This window comes from Loxodonta africana, chromosome 8 (genome assembly GCF_030014295.1).
Source record: "Loxodonta africana isolate mLoxAfr1 chromosome 8, mLoxAfr1.hap2, whole genome shotgun sequence".
NCBI lineage: Eukaryota > Metazoa > Chordata > Mammalia > Proboscidea > Elephantidae > Loxodonta > Loxodonta africana.
In genome coordinates this window covers 6975053-6994166 of record NC_087349.1, presented here as the reverse complement: position 1 = coordinate 6994166, position 19114 = coordinate 6975053, and the positions used below count along the sequence as shown (strand labels likewise).

Genomic DNA, 19114 nt, shown 5'->3' with positions numbered 1-19114 from the left:
ATCCAGGCAACAAAGATGCTGTGGTATCTCCAGCTCCCAGAGCAGGGCTTCACCCTGATCGCAACTTCTAACCAGGGATCTGGAACCGCCTATGAGGAAGGCTTTACCAAGACACGTTCCCAATCAGCCACCCAGACCTCACGTTTTCAACTCTGACAGTGACCAGTGCACAGGCCCAGGACAGCAGCCTCTACTTCTGTGGTGCTAGTGACACAGTGCCAGGCAGAGATCAGGGACCTGAGCAAGAACCTCTGCCCGGATGCCCCTTTCTGCTTCCCAGGGGTCTGTGGGCCCTGTGGGAGGAGTGTGTAGGGTAGGAAACCGCAGCTCCTTGAACTGAGACACCTGTGAGTGTGTGTGTACGTGTACTGTGTGTGTGTGTGTGTAGAGAGAGAGATTGAATGTGCGTGTGTGTGTTAGTGTAGAGAGTGTATACGTGTGTACGTTATATACACAGAGAGTGAGTGTGAAGAGTAGGGGCACCATGTGTGAAACCGAGAAAACGGGCATGGGACTGGGCCTATAAAGTGACACCAACATGCAGACGTCCCTGGATGGAAAATTATAAAACCTGGATAGTTGTCTTGACTCTGCCACATGTTAATCATGGAAAACGTGATAGGAAAAACTCACTAGAGATAGATCTATAAAACGTGTGAGTTTTCCGTGGTAAACGTGGACTTCAGATTTCCTAGACCATCTGACAACGTCTCGTCACCATGCTGGACCCTCGAGATAAAAGTGGGATAAGTCAGCCAAGCAAGTGCTTCACTCATGAGAAAATTTCCATGATGAACTACATAGTGCTTTGGTTAATGAATGAACAGGTAAGAACAGGTACAGGGAAGGTGAGAGGACTACTTATTTGCATAAATTAATCGGAAAACATCTTGTTGTTATTGTGCAAAACAGATATGTGGACGCTCAGACTCAGTCTTCACCTTCCAGGTAAAGGGACCCTCTTGCACGTAGCAGGGCAGAGACAGGTACAAGAGTGCAGTACTGATTCTAGTAGCTTTGTTGTCCTTGTTAGGTGCCCACGAGTTGGCTCTGACTCACAGTGACCTTATGTGCAACCAATAAAATGTGGTCTCGTCCTGCACCATCCTCACAATCGTTAATATGTTTGAGGTCGTTGTTGCAGCCACTGTGTCAATCCATCCCGTTGCGGGTCTTCCACTTTTTCACTCGCTCTCTACTTTCTGGAGCATGATGTCCCTCCCCAGGGACTGGTCCCTCCTGATGGCCTGCCACAGCAAGAAGATGAAATCTCACCATCCTCACTTCTGAGGAGCGTCCTGGCTGCACTTTGGGCTGCTGTACAGAAGAAAGGCCTGGAGATCTGCTTGTGTAAAAATTACAGCCAAGAAAACCCTATGGGGCAGCTCTACTGTGTCACGTGTGGTCTCCATGAGTCGGAACTGACCCAGCAGCAGCGGGCTTATTTCTGTGTGTTATTCTGGTGTAACTCCAGAAGGCTCCTTGCTTACCTACCCCGTGGTATAATCTGAAATGCTTGGGACTTGGGAAGTGACTACCTCCTCATATGTCTTCTATTAGTAAGATGAAATGAGTTTCCCTGAAGGAAAAAAAATGAAGAAAAATCCATTCACTGCTGGTTTGAAGGATGCTTGATGAGAATGATGGTGGTGTTGGTGGTTATTTTAAAGTTACGTTTGTGTAGAATATATTCATTTCCAGCCAGTTTTCGAACTGCCATTTTTTAGTGAGAAAGCCAGGTTCATTTTCAGAGATTAAAGCTAATTTCCTTTCTCCACAGGGCTGACATTTTTTAGTGTAAATGGCATGGGTTGCTTATAAGATGTTGTCTGTAGTACAGACCCCCAATGAGGAGGTGTTCTAGAAAGAGGCAAGAAGAAAAGCTATGGTTATAGAAGGGGAGAAAAAAAACATGCCGTAGGAAGCTGTATATAAACTGAATATCAGGGGCATTTACGGTAAAATTCCTGTCCGTTTCCCCCAAAATCTGAAGAGACTCAGCATGGTCATGGGGAAGGCAGGAACACCTGCAGTGAGTACTGTATAGTCAGACTTAAAGAAAGGAGAGAAGGAGCTAGAAGACTTAATCACCCCAGTCCACTAGTGAGGTGGTCTGACCACACAGGTCTGGTAGCACCGTGAGGAACTGGAAGATTTTCTAAGCCCCACTGTAGCTCATTCTAGTGCACAGGTTTCCTTTGACCAGTGTAGGAGGAGAGCTTCTAGAGACTTCCCCACTGGCCTCAAGGAGGCATCATGGTGCCACTGATAGTCAAGAGTAGTCGAGAATTTCTAGACACCCTCTAAAAAGTGGGCATAGATAGAGGACCCCCTGGGCTGGAATGATGTATCAGGGTGGAGAAAATTTGCAGACAGAGTTCCTGGGTGGTGAAAATGTTTGAAGCACTCGGATGCTAACTGAAAGATTGGAGGTTTAAATCCACCCAGAGTCATCTTGGAAGAAAGGCCTGGTGACCTGCTTCCAAAATTTCAGTCACTGAAATCCCTATGGAGGACAGTTGTACTCTACCCACGTGGGGTCACTGTAAGTTGGGTCAACGCGACAGCGCTTGTTTAGCTTGTACATATCAGTCATCCATCTGTGATGTGGGGGTTAGGTGCAAAAGCAGTATCTCAGCAGGTTTGCAAAGCTGTGCATGTGTGGAGGGACCTCTGAGCAACCCTATATCAAAAAAAAGAAAGAAAGAAAACACTGTTATCATCGAATTGTTTCCAACTCACATTGACCTGAAGTGACAGGGTAAAACTGCCACATAGGCTTTCCTAGGTTGTAAGTCCTTATGGAGCAGACTACCACATCTTTCTCCCACAGAACAGCTGATAGGTTGGCATTTGAACACTTAACCACTGTGCCACCAGGGCTCCTTAAGCTGTGAGCCACCCTATAGGAAGTGAGTAAAAGGGAGTTGGGCGGAGAGGTCTGGAAGGACATGGAGCAGGGGCAAATAAGGAAGCCCTGTCTCAAAGAAGCAGTAAATGCTGTAGGGGATCAACTGCTGCTCTGTGCCTGACCCAGCCACTCCCAGACTCCTTGCCAAGAAGGAAGCTGGGTATAATATCACACAGAGGGGTGAACCTCATTCTGTGATGTCAACAGCAGCTCTGTCACCACAGGCAAATCTATCTACCAGGGACCAGGGACTCTGAACTATCTCCCTCGATCCAGAGATCAGAGCCTGGAACAGACAGACACCTCACTCCCACTCTGGCCCTGCCATGGGTTCCAGGTTTCTCCCCTGCATGGTTCTTTGTCTTCTGACACCAGGTGAGTCCTGGGCTCGAAAGGATGTCTGACTAAGATACTCTTGTCCTCAGCTCTGAAGTCCCTGGATGGCACAAAGGGTTAACACACTTACCTGTTAACTGTCCACCCAGAGGGGCCTTCTAAGAAATGCCTGGCCATCTACTTCTGAGAAACCAGCCATTGAAAACCCTATAGCACCTAGTTCTACTCGGACACACGTGGGTCATTATGAGTCGGAGCCCACTCGACAGAACTGGGTTCCTCCTCAGTTCTGTGACTTTATTTTGTGGCAGCAACATCAGCTTCTTTCCAGCTCTAAGTATCCCTTGTCTCTCTACAGGTCCCATGGGTGCTATGGTCATCCAAAGTCCAAAATACCACGTTACCAGGGCAGGAAAATTGGTGAACCTGAGCTGTTCGCAGAATCTGAATCATAATGCCATGTACTGGTACCAGCAGAAGCATAGCCAAGCGCCAAAGCTGCTGTTGTTCTACTACTTCCATACAGAATTTAACAATGAAACAGACACCTCTGATAACTTCCAACCCGGCCGGCCCAACACTTCCTTCTGTGGGCTTGGCATCCGCTCTCCAGGCATGGGGGACTCCGCCGTGTACCTGTGTGCCAGCAGTAGAGACACAGAGATGAGCCCTTGCCTCCCTTCTGCTCATAAACCTCCTGTTCCCCAGATAAAAGGGCCTTCTCTAGGGCCCACCTCCCCTCTTACAGCCACAACAGGAAGTGGGTTTATGGCTCCCATGATCTTATCTATAGGCAGGAGCTGGGCATAAACCTGCAAAAACCATTGTCAGCTATGCCAAGAGTGAAAAGTGGCTACACTGGCCTGAAGTTCAGTTTCCAGTATTTTCCCCAATACTCAGTTTGTGGTAGTTTCCTCAATATTCAGTTTGTGATATGTTTCCAGGATGAACTTCACCCACTCTTCCTTGCACCATTGATTTAAAGTTAAATGTGTTCTGTCCCCTTCAGCAGAAAAGTAAGAACTTGTTTCTTCCCTTCTTTTTAATTGTTCATTTTAATCTAAATTAAAACCAAAAACCAAACCTGTTGCCATCAAGTGGATTCCTACTCATAGCAACCCTTTAGGACAGAGTAGAGCACCCCATAGGGTTTCCAAGGAACAGCTGGTAGATTAGAACTGCTGATCTTTTTGGTTAGCAGCCAAGCTCTTAACCACTGCTCAACCAGGGCTGCTTAATCCAAGTTAAAAAGGCTGAGAAATACAAGAGGCATCATGTGAAGGGTTGGGGAAACCCAGTGCACATGAACTTGATTCTCTGGCATTTGATCTACTCTTACGGTCTTCAGTCTGCCAGAAGGATCCATGTGCTTTCAACACAGACCTGAGGCAACTTGTACATTAATAGGAGAATGAAAGCAGAAATACTTCCCAAATAAAAATCCCCCAGGGGAGAAACCATCTTAGGGAAAAAGGCACTACTCTACAGACTGCTCATATCTGGACTTGGAGGTGATGTTGGAATGGTCAAATGGAAGCCCTAAATAGTTAAATCAGACTGCAAGAGAGTATGTTTGGAGATGTATAGGATGGAGTCATCTATATGGAAGAGCACAAAAAATCCACTAAGACACACGAGAGCTGCAGGGAAAATCAAAAAGGAGGGTCACAGCACTGAGGGAGATGGGCTTCCCATGGCCTAAATAAATGAGACACCTTGGGCCTGGTCATAAGGGAGTGTGATGTCTTATAATGTATCTCTGGGTGAGAATGGTGTTCTGAATTATCACAAAACCCATAAAGACTGATAAGGTTGTCCGCCTAAAAATGTAAGTCAAGTATGAGTTTAAGAGCCTGAAAATGGTGTGGAAAATCCGCATAAAGTTATTGGTTGGTTACCTGGGGTGGGCGGGAATTTCTGCAAGAGTAGAAAGGGTAGGGGATGGGAGAAAAACAATAAAGACCTTTCTTTTTTAAAGGAAGAAAAGCAGAGACAGAGAAGCAAAGAAAGGCAAATTAAGCACGATTTACCTATGAATTAACAACATCACATGGTCTCTCCTTTAAGTGAGGGTAAAGCTCCCTCCATGTTCTCTGAATTTCTGCTGTCTCTTTTTTTTTTCAGGCACAGAGCCATACACTGAGGACCACTGGGTTCTATGAAGTGGCCGCATCACAGACAAGCTGTGTAAACGAGATGGGAAGTCTCTGAGAAAGCCACCTGCCTCCATTCTTCCCCTGACTCTGCCATCCGCTCAGTAGCCATCGGCTTTATGGTCCTTTGCCTACTGGGTACAGGTAAATCTCTGTCCCGAAGGTGCTAGTCCACAGCCCCAAGCCTTTCCCCATGCCCATGTCACCAGATCCTCTTCTTGGACTCACTCCATAATCTCTGTCTCCTTCCCTTGTAGGCTCCCTTGATGCTGAAGTCACCCAGATGCCAAGATATCTGCTCAAAAGGAAAGGACAGAAAGTGAACATGGACTGCGTCCTGACGATAAGACACAGCTGTGTTCACTGGTATCAGCAGATTCCAATCAAAGAGTTCAAGTTCTTGATTTCCTTCCAGAACAAATATGTCCTTAGCGGAAATGAGATGCCCAAGGAGAGATTTTCAGCTGAGTGCCACCAAGACTCAGCCTGCAGCTTGGAGATCCAGCTGGTGGCACTACAGGACTCAGCCATGTATCACTGTGCCAGCCGTCTGTCCACATTGTGAAAGTTCAGCTATTCTAGATGCACAAGCTCATGGTGGCCCAGTGCAGGAAGCAGGTGGCTTTCTGGCTGGAAGGAAGTAAGAGAAGCTAACTAGAGCTGCCCTTTGCCAACAGGGAGTTTACTGCAAGGCTGAAGACATGTCCCACCTGAAAAAGACTCACCAGTTGCTGGTGTCATGGAGACCCCACCTGTGCAGAGTAGAACTGCGCTCCATAGCATAGGGCTTTCAAGGCTGTGGCCTTTTAAAAGCAGATTGCCAGGCCTTTCTTTCAAGGTACATGTGGGTGGGTTCCAATTGCCAGACTTTTGGTTAGTAGTCACACACTTAACCATTTGTATCATCCAGGGACTCCATAAAACATCAAAATAAGAGCAAAGAAATTTCTCAGAAACAATCTGGAATGAAGTCTTACAACAATGACATGGCCGACTTTACAACTCATTTGTTTTCTCACCTTGTTTGTGTCATGATTCTTCCTTATTATAAGTTGCCTTCTCCATTTCTTAGATCTCATAGTACGTAGAAGATTATAGATTCTGATTGTAGTCTTCCAACCACATTGATAGGGACCAATTTGACTTTCTCTCAACCTACGTTACAAAATCCAGAAGAAAGGACAGATTGGCTCTGCTTTTCTCAAGAACGTGCTCTTAGAAAACCCAACTCTAGTTACAGGGGTTGTGTCGTTTTGAACAGCGCACCTGGGGCCTGGCCCTTTGACTTTATGGATTAAGAAGGGAGGATTTCAGGGAAATGAATTCCCAGATTAGGCACCTGGGCACCCAATAGGTGTCCATTACAAGTCAGCAGGGGAATTGTCAGTGTATTTGCTGGATACAGAGACCCCAGGAAAAGAGAAGGAAATGGCAAGGAGATCAAATGTGAGTTTTCAGAACAGTGTCCAAGCCAGTGAATGCTCCAGTTAATCTCTTTTTAAGGGGTTAAACCTGGGCAGCAGAAAAAACATACTAATTTTAAGTGTGACAACCTCAGAATCTGCGAAGTCACTTATTGGTTTCTATAAAGCTGAGGGAGAAGAGCAGACTAGTGTGTTATCAGTGGGAAGGTACCGGAGGTGCAGACAAGTAAACAGTTCTCAGGTGTGTGATTGAAATGTAGTGGGGACAACACACTCAACATCGATACAGGTGTAGCGAGCCGCTGGGTTATTAACTCACCTAGGTGGGTCATTACATTTACACAGAGCAGACCAAGAATTCAACATAGCTCTGTTAAAATTATGTAATCCATTCTGGCCACAAAACTGGCCATTTCTAACCACCCCACCACTCAGCTACTCAGCTTTGAAAAAGTTATAGGTTCTGTCTAGACACATCTTCCTTTTTTCAATATAAGCTGAACTAATTTGTCTTACCCTCAGAAGTCCAAACCTACTTCTTTTTTCAGACAAAATTTCATTCTGACCCCTTGAAACAGCAGCTCTCACTTTGCTGCTGTAATTTTATGGCCTCTTGTTAGAGCATGAACAAATCAGCCTCAGAAGAAACACAGCAAGAATGTTCCTTAGAAGTGAGGATGGAGAGTCTTCTACTCACACACTGTGAACCTATCATCAGGAAAGAGCAATCAGTAGAAAAGGACAGCAAAGTAGAGGGTCAACAAAAAAGGTGGAGACCCTTAATGAGATGGGCTGACGAAACAGCCGAAAAAATGGACACAAATATAACAACAATGATGAAGATGGTGCAGGACCAGGCAACTTTTCATTCTGTTATACCTGAGGTTGCCATGAGCCAGGGCCAACTTGAAAGCAGCTAAGAACATTTCAAGTTCCTTTTCTAGCTCTCTATAAAGAGTGTTCCTTAGCGCACCATTCATGGTCCCCTCCAAATCCACTGTTATTCCTGGTGGCTGAAACCTTTGCTCTTGTCACAGGGGAGTCACTCCTCTGGATGCTCTTGTCAGCCTTCTCTTGGACTACTACTTCCACCCTGATGAAACCTCTCTCCTAACAGTCCAAACTGCCTACAATCAGAACAAAAGATATGATTGCTCCTTTGCCTGCTTGACCTCTTTGAAGAATTGGCAATACTGACCGTACAATAAGCCTGGAGATCTCTCTCAGCTCAGGTTCGTTCATACCATTTCCCATTAACTTGCTTGTTTTCTTTTTTTTTTTTTTTTTAATGCAGTATTCAGAACCTAAATATAAACCAAAACCAAACCCATTGCTGTTGAGTCAATTTTGATTCAGAGCAACCCTATAGGGCAGAGTAGAACTACCACATAGGATTTCCAAGGAGCGCCTAGTGGATTTGAACTGCCCATGTTTTCGTTAGCAGATGTAGCTCTTAAGCAATACACCATCAGGATTTCCATTTACGTTTTAACCTTTTAGTTTAATGACTTAGCTGTCCTTTCTTGTTATTTTTGTTGTTAATTTAGCCTTTTTTTAAATCTCTACTCAAAACCTTTGAAAATGTCGTGTGCAGACAACTCTTTCAGCGTCACCAGAGGTACAGGCATAAGGCCTGTTCCAGGGTATGGTCAGAACTTCAGGGTCAGAATATCTGGAGGTAGGCTAAGGAGTACATATTAATTTTACCAAGCCTCTGAAGATTTCTTGTTAGCAGTAAAGTTTGAGGACTACTGCCATGAGGACTTTAAAACTCATTGCCATCAAATCTGTTCAGACTCACACCAACCCTATAGGACAGAGTAGAACTGACCCATAGAGTTTCCAAGGACCAGCAGGTGGATTCGGACAGCTGACCTTTTGGTTAGCTCTTAACCACTGTGCCACCAGGGCTCTGATGTATATGTATATATGTGTGTGTATACATATATGTTTATATATATTTATACATATATTTATATCTGTATATATGTGTGTGCATATACATACATGTATATAGATATGACTAAAGGACATTGAAGAAAGACCAGGAAACAGCCAAGAGAATGAATTGATGTAAATGAACACCTAAAACTGGCCAGAGAGAAAGTGGCCAAGTGGAGGCAAGACCCTGGTGTGAGGTCCTTCATGGACCCAAGGGCAGCCACCATGCTCTGCTCAGCCGCAGACATGAGTGGTGTGTTGATTTCCACGGCTGCTGCAGGTACCTATGAAGGACTCCAGGGGACTCTCCTGCTTGAGAAAGATAATGGGATCACGTGGCATCCTGCATCGTACGCGACCAGAGTGTCTGTGAGCTCATATAGGCAATCAAACCATCACAGTAACTAGAAGGTAAAACAGACGGGCCAGTCATGGAGGTGTGCCTGGGAGGTATGGAGGTGTGCCTGGGAGGTATGGAGGTGTGCCTGGGAGGTATGGAGGTGTGCCTGGGAGGTATGGAGGTGCCGCCCTCAGGGCAAAGGAGGATGCAGAGGCCATGAGAAGCATGAGGAGGTGCACTGACTGACTCCTGTCTCCTGGCCTCAGTCTCCTCATCTGCAGAATTAGGGAGCCCGTCTTGAGTGGCTTCAGGGTCCCTGACACCTGTTCATCTAGCCTTCTGAGGAATTCATATATTTGGCCAGGGAGTGCCCAGAGTGTTCTCCCTCCCTTCTCTCTCCAAGTGCTGGTGATACCAGGAGACCCCACCCCATGATGGGCAGCCAGGTCCTCTGCTATGTGGCCCTTTGTCTCTTGGGAACAGGTGAGTGTGGGCTCAGGAAAGGATTCCTGCCCCACCTGCCATGATTGCTGTCAGCCCCCCAGTGACAGCAGCATCAGCACCTCCTCTCTGGGCTGCAGCTTCTTTTGCTTCCTTACAGGCATCACAGACTCTGGAATCTCTCAGACCCCAAAATACCTGGTCCGAGAGGAAGGACGGGACGTAAGCCTGGACTGTGAACAGAGTTTCGGTGATGACGCCATGTACTGGTACCAGCAGGACCCGGGGCAGGGGCTGAAGCTGGTCTACTGCTCTCCTGTGACAAATGATGTCCAGGAAGGAGATGCAGCTGCAGGCTACAGCGCCTCTCGGGAGAAGAAGGAGCGCTTTCCCCTGGCGGTGACACTGGCCCAAAGGAACCAGACAGCTCTGTACCTCTGTGCCAGCAGCAAGCCACAGAGAAGCACAGCCGCCACCTCCCCGTGCATAAACGTGTCCCAACCACAGGCCTAGGCATTCTGTGTCCACACCCTGCCCTCCTCCTCCAGTCCAGGCAGGCACATGAAACTGCTGCTGTGGTATAAAATGAACTAAAAGGAGGGTATATAAAAATGAAAGTAAAAAGCTTCGGAGAAAACCCTCAGACTCTTTGCAACTGCTCTTTGTTTCTGGTAGTAATCCTGCAGGTCAGGTAGCCCAGCACACTCAAAGCAGAAGGAAATTCCCTAAATTTCCTAGGACCCATTTCCATGGACCAATACTCAACTATGACGTCCACTACAGTAAAGTAACTCGAATTAATTATCCTCCAGTCTCCACGTTGCTTTACACAGAGACCTGCGGGCAATGATCAACAAACACTTCTAGAATTAGGCCCATCATTCTATGAGGTGAAATGTCATGCCATAGTCCTGAAGTAAATGCCACATTGAGATAACGAAGGGGTGTCCTCATCACCAAAAATGCCAAACCCACTACTGTAGAGTCAATCCTGGCTCATAGCTACCCTACAGGACAGAGTAGAACGGCCCCATAAGGTTTTCTAGGCTGTAATCTTTATGGAAACAGACTGCCACATCTTTCTCCTGTGGGACGGCTGGTGGGTTCAAACTGCTTTTCAGTCGAGTGCTTAACCATTGACCCACCAGACTCCTTTGTTCTCGTCAGAGTTCTGAAGAGACACTGAACCTATAGCCTGGGACTTCTTCTGCTCAGCAGCAGGTGTCATGATTAACAACCACAATTTGTCTTAGTCTGATAACTTTGTAAACATTGCACAGAAGCAGAGAACTGACAATAATGCCATCCATTACACAGATACCCCCTTTCCTTTTATATGGCTAAGAAAGTTGCACAGTTGTTGTTGTGAGCTGCCATTGAGGTGATTCTGACTCATGGCTACCCCGTGCGAAGGTGCATAAGCCATTTCAAAGCTCCAGGTCTCAGCTTATCTCTTCTAAAATTAGAGGCTGTGTTGGAAAGCCTGAGTCCCGTTTCGCCAATGCCTGGTTCTCCAAGGATTGGGAAATGGATGCGGGTTGCACCATTGGTGAGCTCAACACCAGGGAGCAGACCAGGGCATCCCCCAGGAAATCCCCTAGGGGTGCAGAGAAGAACGCACAGTAGGGACCCAGTCTCTTGGGAGGTGTGGTGAGAGGCCAGCTCCGGAGGCTGCTGGTGCTGCCTCTGCTCCTGGGGCCCGGTATGTGCCTCATGAGGGTGTGTGTGTGTGTGTGTGTGTGTGTGTGTGTGTGAGTGTGTGTGTGTGTGTGTGTGTATGAGTGTGTGTGTGTATGAGTGTGTGTGTGTGTGAGTGTGTGAATGTGTGTGTGAGTGTGTGTGTGAGTGTGTGTGTGAAGGAATGTGTGTATGAGTGTGAGCGTAAAAGTGTGTGAGTGCATGTAAGAGTGTGCATGTGTGTGAGTGTTTGTATGAGTGTGTGTACAGGTGTGCATACAATATGTGTGTATAAGTGTGTATGCGAGTGCCTGTATGAGCATGTGTACCAGTGTGTATACGAATGTGTCTGTATGTGTATATGAGTGTGTGAGTGTATGGTGTGTGTATATGAGTGTGTGCGTGTGTGCGTGTGACTGTGAGAAGGAGCGGCCGTCCTCTCTAAGAGCTAAAGGGCAAGGTGAGAGATGACCAGTCAGGAGGGTGGCTTGTGATCCTGGGTGCAGGACAGGCAGATTTCACAGAATAAATAGGGCTCTCTGGAGCTGGGGGAAGAGTGGCGGCGCGAGGCTGAGGTATCTGCCTGGGTTATGTAGGGCTCCCGGCCTGAGGCCCCTCACCCTTGGTTTCTGTGTCTCCAGGCCCCATGCTGGGTGCCCTCATCTCTTGACACCCAAGCTGGGCCATCTGCAAGAATGGGACCTCAGTGAAGATCGAGTGCCGCGTCACGGGCATCCAGGCAACAACGATGCTGTGGTATCTCCAGCTCCCAGAACAGAGCTTCACCCTGATTGCAACTTCTAACCAGGGCTCCAGGGTAACCTATGAGCACAGCTTAGCGAGGCCAAGTTCCCCATCAGCAGCCCAGACCTCGAGTTTTCAACTCTGACGGTGACAAATGCACAGCCCAGGACAGCAGCCTCTACTTCTGGAGTGCTAGTGACACAGTGCAGGGCATAAATCAGGGACCCGAGCAAGAACCACTGCCTGGATGCCTCTTTCTGTTCCCCAGGGGTCTATGGGCCCTGTGGAAGGGGTGTGCAGGGTAGGAAACCATAGCTCCTTGAACTGAGACACCTGTGATTGTGTGTGTGTGTGTTGTGTGTGTGTGTGTGTGTAAAGAGAGAGATTGAGCATGTGTGTGTGTATGTGTAGAGAGACAGTGTATACATGTGCATGTATATATACACAGAGAGTTTCAAAGTGTGAACTGTAGGGGCACCATTGTGAAACCCAGAAAACGGGCATGGCGCTGGGTCTATAAAGTGACACCAACATGGAGACGTCCCTGGATGGAAAATTATAAAACTTGGGTGGTTGTCTTGACTCTGCCACATGTTAATCATGGAAAACATGGTAAGAAAAACTCACTGTAGATAGATCTATAAAATGTGTGAGTTTTCTGTGGTAAACGTGGACTTCAGATTTCCTAGACTACTTGACAACATCTTGTACCATGCTGGGCCCTTGAGATAACAGAGGGATAAATCAGCGAAGCAAAAGTCTCAGTCATGAGGAACAATTCCGTGATGAACTACATAGTGCTTTGGTTGATGAATGAACAGGTAAGACCAGGTATATGGAAGGTGTTGGCTGAGCTGCCTCTTGAGAGAGGTGACTAAGGGGAGAGAAGGCAGAGGAGCAAAGAAGGGTGACTTTCAACAACATGGCTTGTCTAAGGACCTAGAGAGCTCTGTCAAAGCCAGAAGCGGTTAAGTAGAGCAGTGAGTATAGGCCCTTGCAGAAAAATCTTTCGCTAGGGGAAATCAAAATATTACAGTGACCACCAATCTTGAATGATCAAGTAGAAAGGGGGAAAAAAAAACAAACATGCACATGCCCTTAATAGAAGAAGAAACTTATTTGACCAATAAACAGAGGAAGAGATATTTAATTTCTTTGGGGATGAGGAAAATGCTAAGCAAGACATAACGATATGCAAGTTTTTATACATGAGATTATTGTCTCAGTTATCTAGTCCTGCTATAACAGAAATACCACAAGAGGATGGTTTCAACAAACAGAAGTTTATTCTCTCACAGTCGAATAGGCTACAAGTACAAATCCAGGGTGTTAGCTCCAGTGGAAGCCTTTCTCTCTCTGTCAGCTGTGGGGGAAGGTCCTTGTCATCAATCTTCCCTTGATCAATAAGCTTCTTAGCACAGGCACCCCAGGTGCAAAGGACAAGCTCTGCTCCTGGCACTACTTTCTTGGTGGTATGAGGCACCCCTGTCTCTCTGCTTGCTTCTCTCTTTTGCATTTCAAAAGAGATTGACTCAAGATGCAACCTAATCCTGTACACTGAGTCTTCCCTCATTAACATAACTGCCTCTAATCCTGCTTCATTAGCATCATAGAGGTAGGATTTATGACACATAGGAAAATCACATCAGATGACAAAATTGTGGACAATCACACAATACTGGAAATCATAGTCTAGCCAAGTGGGCACATACTTAGGGTGGGACACAATTCAATCCATAACAGTTATGAAAACATGAAAAGTTTGACCATACCCAAGGTTGGAAAGGGTGAGAATGGACAAAATGAATTTTTAATCACTGTGGGAGCATAGTGACAGAAACAATTTGGAGGCAGTTTGGCATTATCTCATATAGTTGGACATTCCTAAACCCCACGACCCACCAGCTCACTCCCAGGTTTACACCCAGGGAGACTCTCACATACACACATGGGAAGACACAGATGCGACAGTGTTCTTAAGCAGCACTGTCAACAATAGCAAACCCTGGAGCCACACCTTGTGCTCATTGACAAGAGTGAGTGAGCACAGAAAGAAAGCGCTACACCTAAGAAAGAAGTGCACATTCCGATCAACAAAAATCTGGAAGAAATGCTGAGGATTTTATTTTGATGGTCATGGTCCAAGGAGGACAAATTTGGTTTGGATTACAGTCAATGCTGTGGCCATATTCACCCCAGGGAATGGATGAGGACAGAGTCTTTACTAGTCAGCAGGCTTGAGAAAGGTAGATCTGGACACAGCACCAGTTCATGCCGACTGACACGGGGGCCCTGTATTCTTAAGTGAAGCTAGGATGATTGTGGTGGTGGTAGAAATACAGGGAAAGGAGGAATTTAAAATACGTTCAGGTAGTCCGATCAAAAGAACAGGTAACTGGTTAGACATGGGACTCACTAGACAGGGAGGTGGTGGAGATGACTACTAGAGCTGGGTGGATTGGGAGGACCAGGTGGGGGAAGACCATGGTTTACTTTGAGACCGGGTACCCTTGGAACAGAAACCCTAGTGGAAGCATGCAGGCATCAGCTGGATGCTCAAGGGCGGATCTGGAGGGAGGGAGAAACTCGGGACATTTAGCACAGCTGGAGAATGAAAGCACATACAATCCCTCGATGAGAGAATGTACAAGGAGAAAAGTAGAGAACTTAGAACTTAGAACAGGGATTTAGGAGCACATTCCCCTTGAGTGTAGCTAGAGAGGTTAACAAGGCAACTGTCAATCCATATTAATGGCTGGATAATGGTGTAGCTATAACACAGTTCAGCAGAGGATGCTGGCAGGTCACCACACCACACCACACACAGCTTCTTTTAAACTCCACTACGTGCTGGAGATACCTGGCTGCTGCCTCACCTGCTAGAGCTGTCCACTTCTCACTGTCCTTGGGGGATGGGGAGGACTACAGGAAAGGTCCACAGGCATGTGGTGAATACTCCCTTTGACCACCAGAGAGCCTTGCGGATCTTTCTGTAAAATACGCCTGGGGCCTAAACAGCAGGCCCAGATTTCACCTGGAAAGAGAAGCTGTTAGATCTTTGTACTGGATGGATAAATGGCCAGGGGCGAATTAACCAGTAAGCACAGTAGGCACCGGTTTACAGTAACCAAGGAATCCCCTGCTGTCGGGTCGCTTCCGACTTAGAGCAACCTCATAGGGTTTTCAAGGCTGGAAATCTCTACCAAAGCAGACTGCCACATCTTTCTTCTGCAGAGTGGCTGGGGATTTCACAACACTGACTTTTCAGTTAGCAGTCCAGTACTTTAACCACCGCACCACCAGTGCTCCTAAACTGTGTTTATTTACTACTCTGTAGTTAACAATTTCACTTGGGTTTTACCACATCTTTTGAAAAACACATAAAATTCTGCACTACAGATAGGTAAGTAAGTACAATTAAGCTTGTGTATACCTTGCTTATGGGTAATTCACCCCTGATAATGACTTGCACATATTCTGGAATGCCAACAGGTCCTCTAGTAGTAGGATCTGATCTTACACTTTGAAATCCCCATAGCATCTACTGTAACCTGGCCCTACAAATGCCAGCAAACTTCCATTAGTACTTAAACTAGGCCAATCCAGATTTGGCTCACCACGCACACACAGAAGGGTCAGCTATGACCTCTAATTGCCATCGACAGAGGACACAGCATCAGGGGGAACGAATCAGAAGGAAGATCATCACCTGGACCCTATTCCAAAGCAGGAGGTCCGACAATAACTATGCCACCTCCTGTTTCCTGGTTGCATTCTAGAATTTTCCCTCCCCAGTAGCCTGCACAACCACCATCTTGCTGCCTAAATCACATACAAGCCCTGCTTCCCCATAGCTCAGGGAGCCGGATCTGAGGAACTTCCTCCAGGATCCTTGCTCTACTAATTTCAATAAAGTTATTTCCCTTTCTCAAAGATTGATGTCCAGATAATTGGCAAGTCTCAGCTCACCAGATAAGGACCTACCTTCTAGGAATTGGTAACATCACCACGTAGCTGACACCTGTATTTGTCTGATTCATACCTAATTGACAAATAAATACATCAATAAATAAGTATAGATAGATATGTGACTGAGTCTAGGGTAAGATCTTCATACCACAAGAATCTACTTTAAGCCAAATGTGTTATGCTAGGGAATCACCCTGGCATTAAATCAGTGATAAAAGAGGTATCAATATTTGAATAAGGAGTGTCCAAATTCTCTGTATTGGGAGAAGAGGTTCCTGAAGGAACACTCAGCAACTTTCCTGGAGAAGAGAGTTTGGCCTGGGTGTGGATGAACTGAGGAACAATGCGTCTCCCTATGATTCAGCAATCTCACTCCTAGGCACCTGCCTGGGAAATCGCCTTATCTGTCGAACAGGAACGCTCATAGCATCTTTATTCACAACAGCCAAAACCCGAAACAACCAAATCCCGATAAATGAGAAAAAAATATTGGTATATTCATACAAGACAATAGTACCCAGAAAAAGAAGGAGGAGATGGAGGAAGAAAAGAAGAAGAAGAAGGAAAAGAAGAAGAGGAAGAAGGAGGAGGATGAAGGGGGAGAGGAAGAGAAGGAGAGAGAGAAGAAAAACCACCGACACATACAACAATATGGCTAAACTGTATGAAAGAAGCCAGGCATTAAAGAGTACATAATTTATGATTCTATTCATACGGAGGTCAAGAACAGACAAAACTAATCTTTGGTAATAGAAATCTAAACAGCAATGAGGAAGAACAAGTGGGGAATTTCTGCATATATTGAAAATATTCTGTATTGTAATCCGGGTGGTGGTTACGTAAGTGCACACATATGTAGAAAGCTTATGGAAGTATTAACAAGGGATTAAAAATAGCATAAGCCCTTAAGGCAAGGTGACCAAGACACCAGAAACTAGCTGATTCCCTTTCCTCTGGATCCCAGAAAGATTTGGGAATTGGAAGCCCAAGGAATCCCTCTGAAATGCATGGTGCAGCTGTGTTCAAAAGAGGGTGAGTGATTCAAGGTCTGCTCAGGGAGCTTTTCCCCTCCTAGATGCCCTGCTCCACCCTGCACGGCTCCAACCCAGGACAGCCTCTGTTGCTCTCCAGAGAAGATAAACAAGATGCAGAGTTTCTCAACCCCAGAGGGACCTTAGAATCACCTGGGAGCATTTCAAGAATGCCAATGCCAAAAGCACACCCCATACCAACTAAATAAGAATTTCTGGGCATTACCAGCATCAGCACCCATGGAATCAGTACTGAAAAAATCAATCAATGCATTGCATTGGGCAAATCTTCTGCAAAAGATCCCTTGAAAGTGTTAAAAAGAAAAAATGTCATTTTAAGGGCTAAGGTGCACCTGACCAAAGACATGGTTTTTTCAACTGCCTCATATGCATGCAAAACTGGGCAATGAATAAGGAAGACTGAAGAAGAATTGACGACTTTGAATTATGGTGTTGGCAAAGAGAGAATATTGAATATACCATGGAGTGTCAGAAGAACCAACCGGTCTGTCTTGGAAGAAGTACAGCCAGAATGCTCCTTAAAAGTGAGGATGGCAAGACTTTATCTCACCTACTTTGAACATGTTATCAGGAAGGGTCAGTCCCTGGAGAAGGATGTCGTGCTTGGTAAAGTAGATGGTCAGCAAAAAAGAGGAAGACCCTCAACGTGATGGGTTAACACAATGACTGCAACAATGGGCTCAAGTATAACAACAATCATGAGAATGACTGGGCAGTGTTTCATTCTATTGTACATAGGCTTGCTATGAGTTGGAATCAACTCAATGCCACCTAACAACAGCAACAGTGGCCCAGTGGTTAAGAGCTCAGCTGCTAACCAAAAGGTTGGCAGTTGGAACCCACCAGCCACTCCTTGGAAACCCTATGGGGCAGTTCTAGTCTGTCGCTGTTAGTCGGAATCTACTCTATGGCAGTGGGTTTTTTGGTTTTTCATGTCTGTAACTTTAAAGCTAAATATCAAATGCAGATGAGAGAGAATAATCCACACTGAAAACAAACAGATTGACAGAAAACTAAGCACTAAATTTTGAGCTACCCAAATCCTTTCCCCCTAATTGCATATTGGTGTTTGTACTCCACCTCTCTCCATTACAAGTCTGGAATGTTCTTTTCTGTGAATATTTAGTAACTCAAGAGGAAAGTCTAAAATTTACCAGGATGGTTGGGGTCGTCGGTCCTCAAATAAAACAATCTAGAAAGTTCACCCGACATTGACGGTCTGCCTAAAAAAGAAAAATTTTTAAAAATCAATATTTTTCCATTTATCATGTGTTTATTGGTCCAGTTGTGAAGATTTTTCTTTATGTTCAGATATAATCCATACTGAAGTAGTCTTTTACCTTCATCAGTAAGTGCTTCAAGTCATCTTCACTTTCAGCAAGCAAGGTTGTGTCGTCTGCATATCTAAGGTTGTAACAGCAAAAACCTGGAAAAAAAAAAAGTAAGCGTTAATCGAAGAATTGACAATACATTCTAGAAAATTAATATAATGGAATGCTAAGATTTGCCCAATGCAATGAAAATGGATTATCTAAAATTATATGCACTGACATGAGTTAATATCACACACATCTGTTGGATGGAAAAAACAACATGTTATGTTATAGAGAAATGTGAAGAGAATGATGCCATTTAGACAAAGTGAAACATACAAAATTAAATATGTATTTTATAAACTCTAATATAAGTATTAAAACAAAATGAAAATCTGGCATATGACAAATCTAAACTGCAGGTTGTGGTTACTTGACATAGTGGAAAGCACAATGGAATCTCATAAAGTGACAGGAGACTTAACACCTCTCAGCAATGATCTATCTTTTAAATTGATTAGTTCAAGCAAGGGATTCCATATTGTTGTTATTCTATAACCATTGCACAAGAGTATTAAATGTTGCTTTGTGTAGTTCAGCATTTAATTTTGACTGTGAAGTAGCTATAAATGATTTTGTAAGTGAGGCAAAAACTATGATTGATACACATCCTATTGTATGATTTATTACCTGAGATGGAAAGAGGTAGGGAAGAGGCAAAAGGACAGGTCAAAAAAGCAAACAAATAATGTTAAAGTGGTTTTACAAAAAAGACAGGGTCGGGAGAGAGAAAGAAAAGCAGGCTAAAAGGAA

General features: G+C 45.3%; 1 long non-coding RNA gene and 1 gene segment (V, D, J or C); one reads left to right on the top strand and one right to left on the bottom strand.

Annotated features, from left to right (window-relative positions):
- LOC111747724 (uncharacterized) overlaps positions 1-18491 on the bottom strand; it is a 100242-nt gene extending 81751 nt beyond the window's left edge. Inside the window, exon 1 of the long non-coding RNA XR_010322570.1 lies at positions 18143-18491. This is a non-coding gene — a long non-coding RNA (uncharacterized LOC111747724). The remainder of the gene's footprint in view (positions 1-18142) is intronic.
- Positions 4057-10380, top strand: LOC104846875 (T cell receptor beta variable 19-like). The segment is given in 4 exon segments: positions 4057-5544; positions 5658-8056; positions 9046-9588; positions 9707-10380. Coding segments are annotated over 2 exon segments (405 nt in total).
- Positions 18492-19114: the final 623 nt, after the last annotated feature.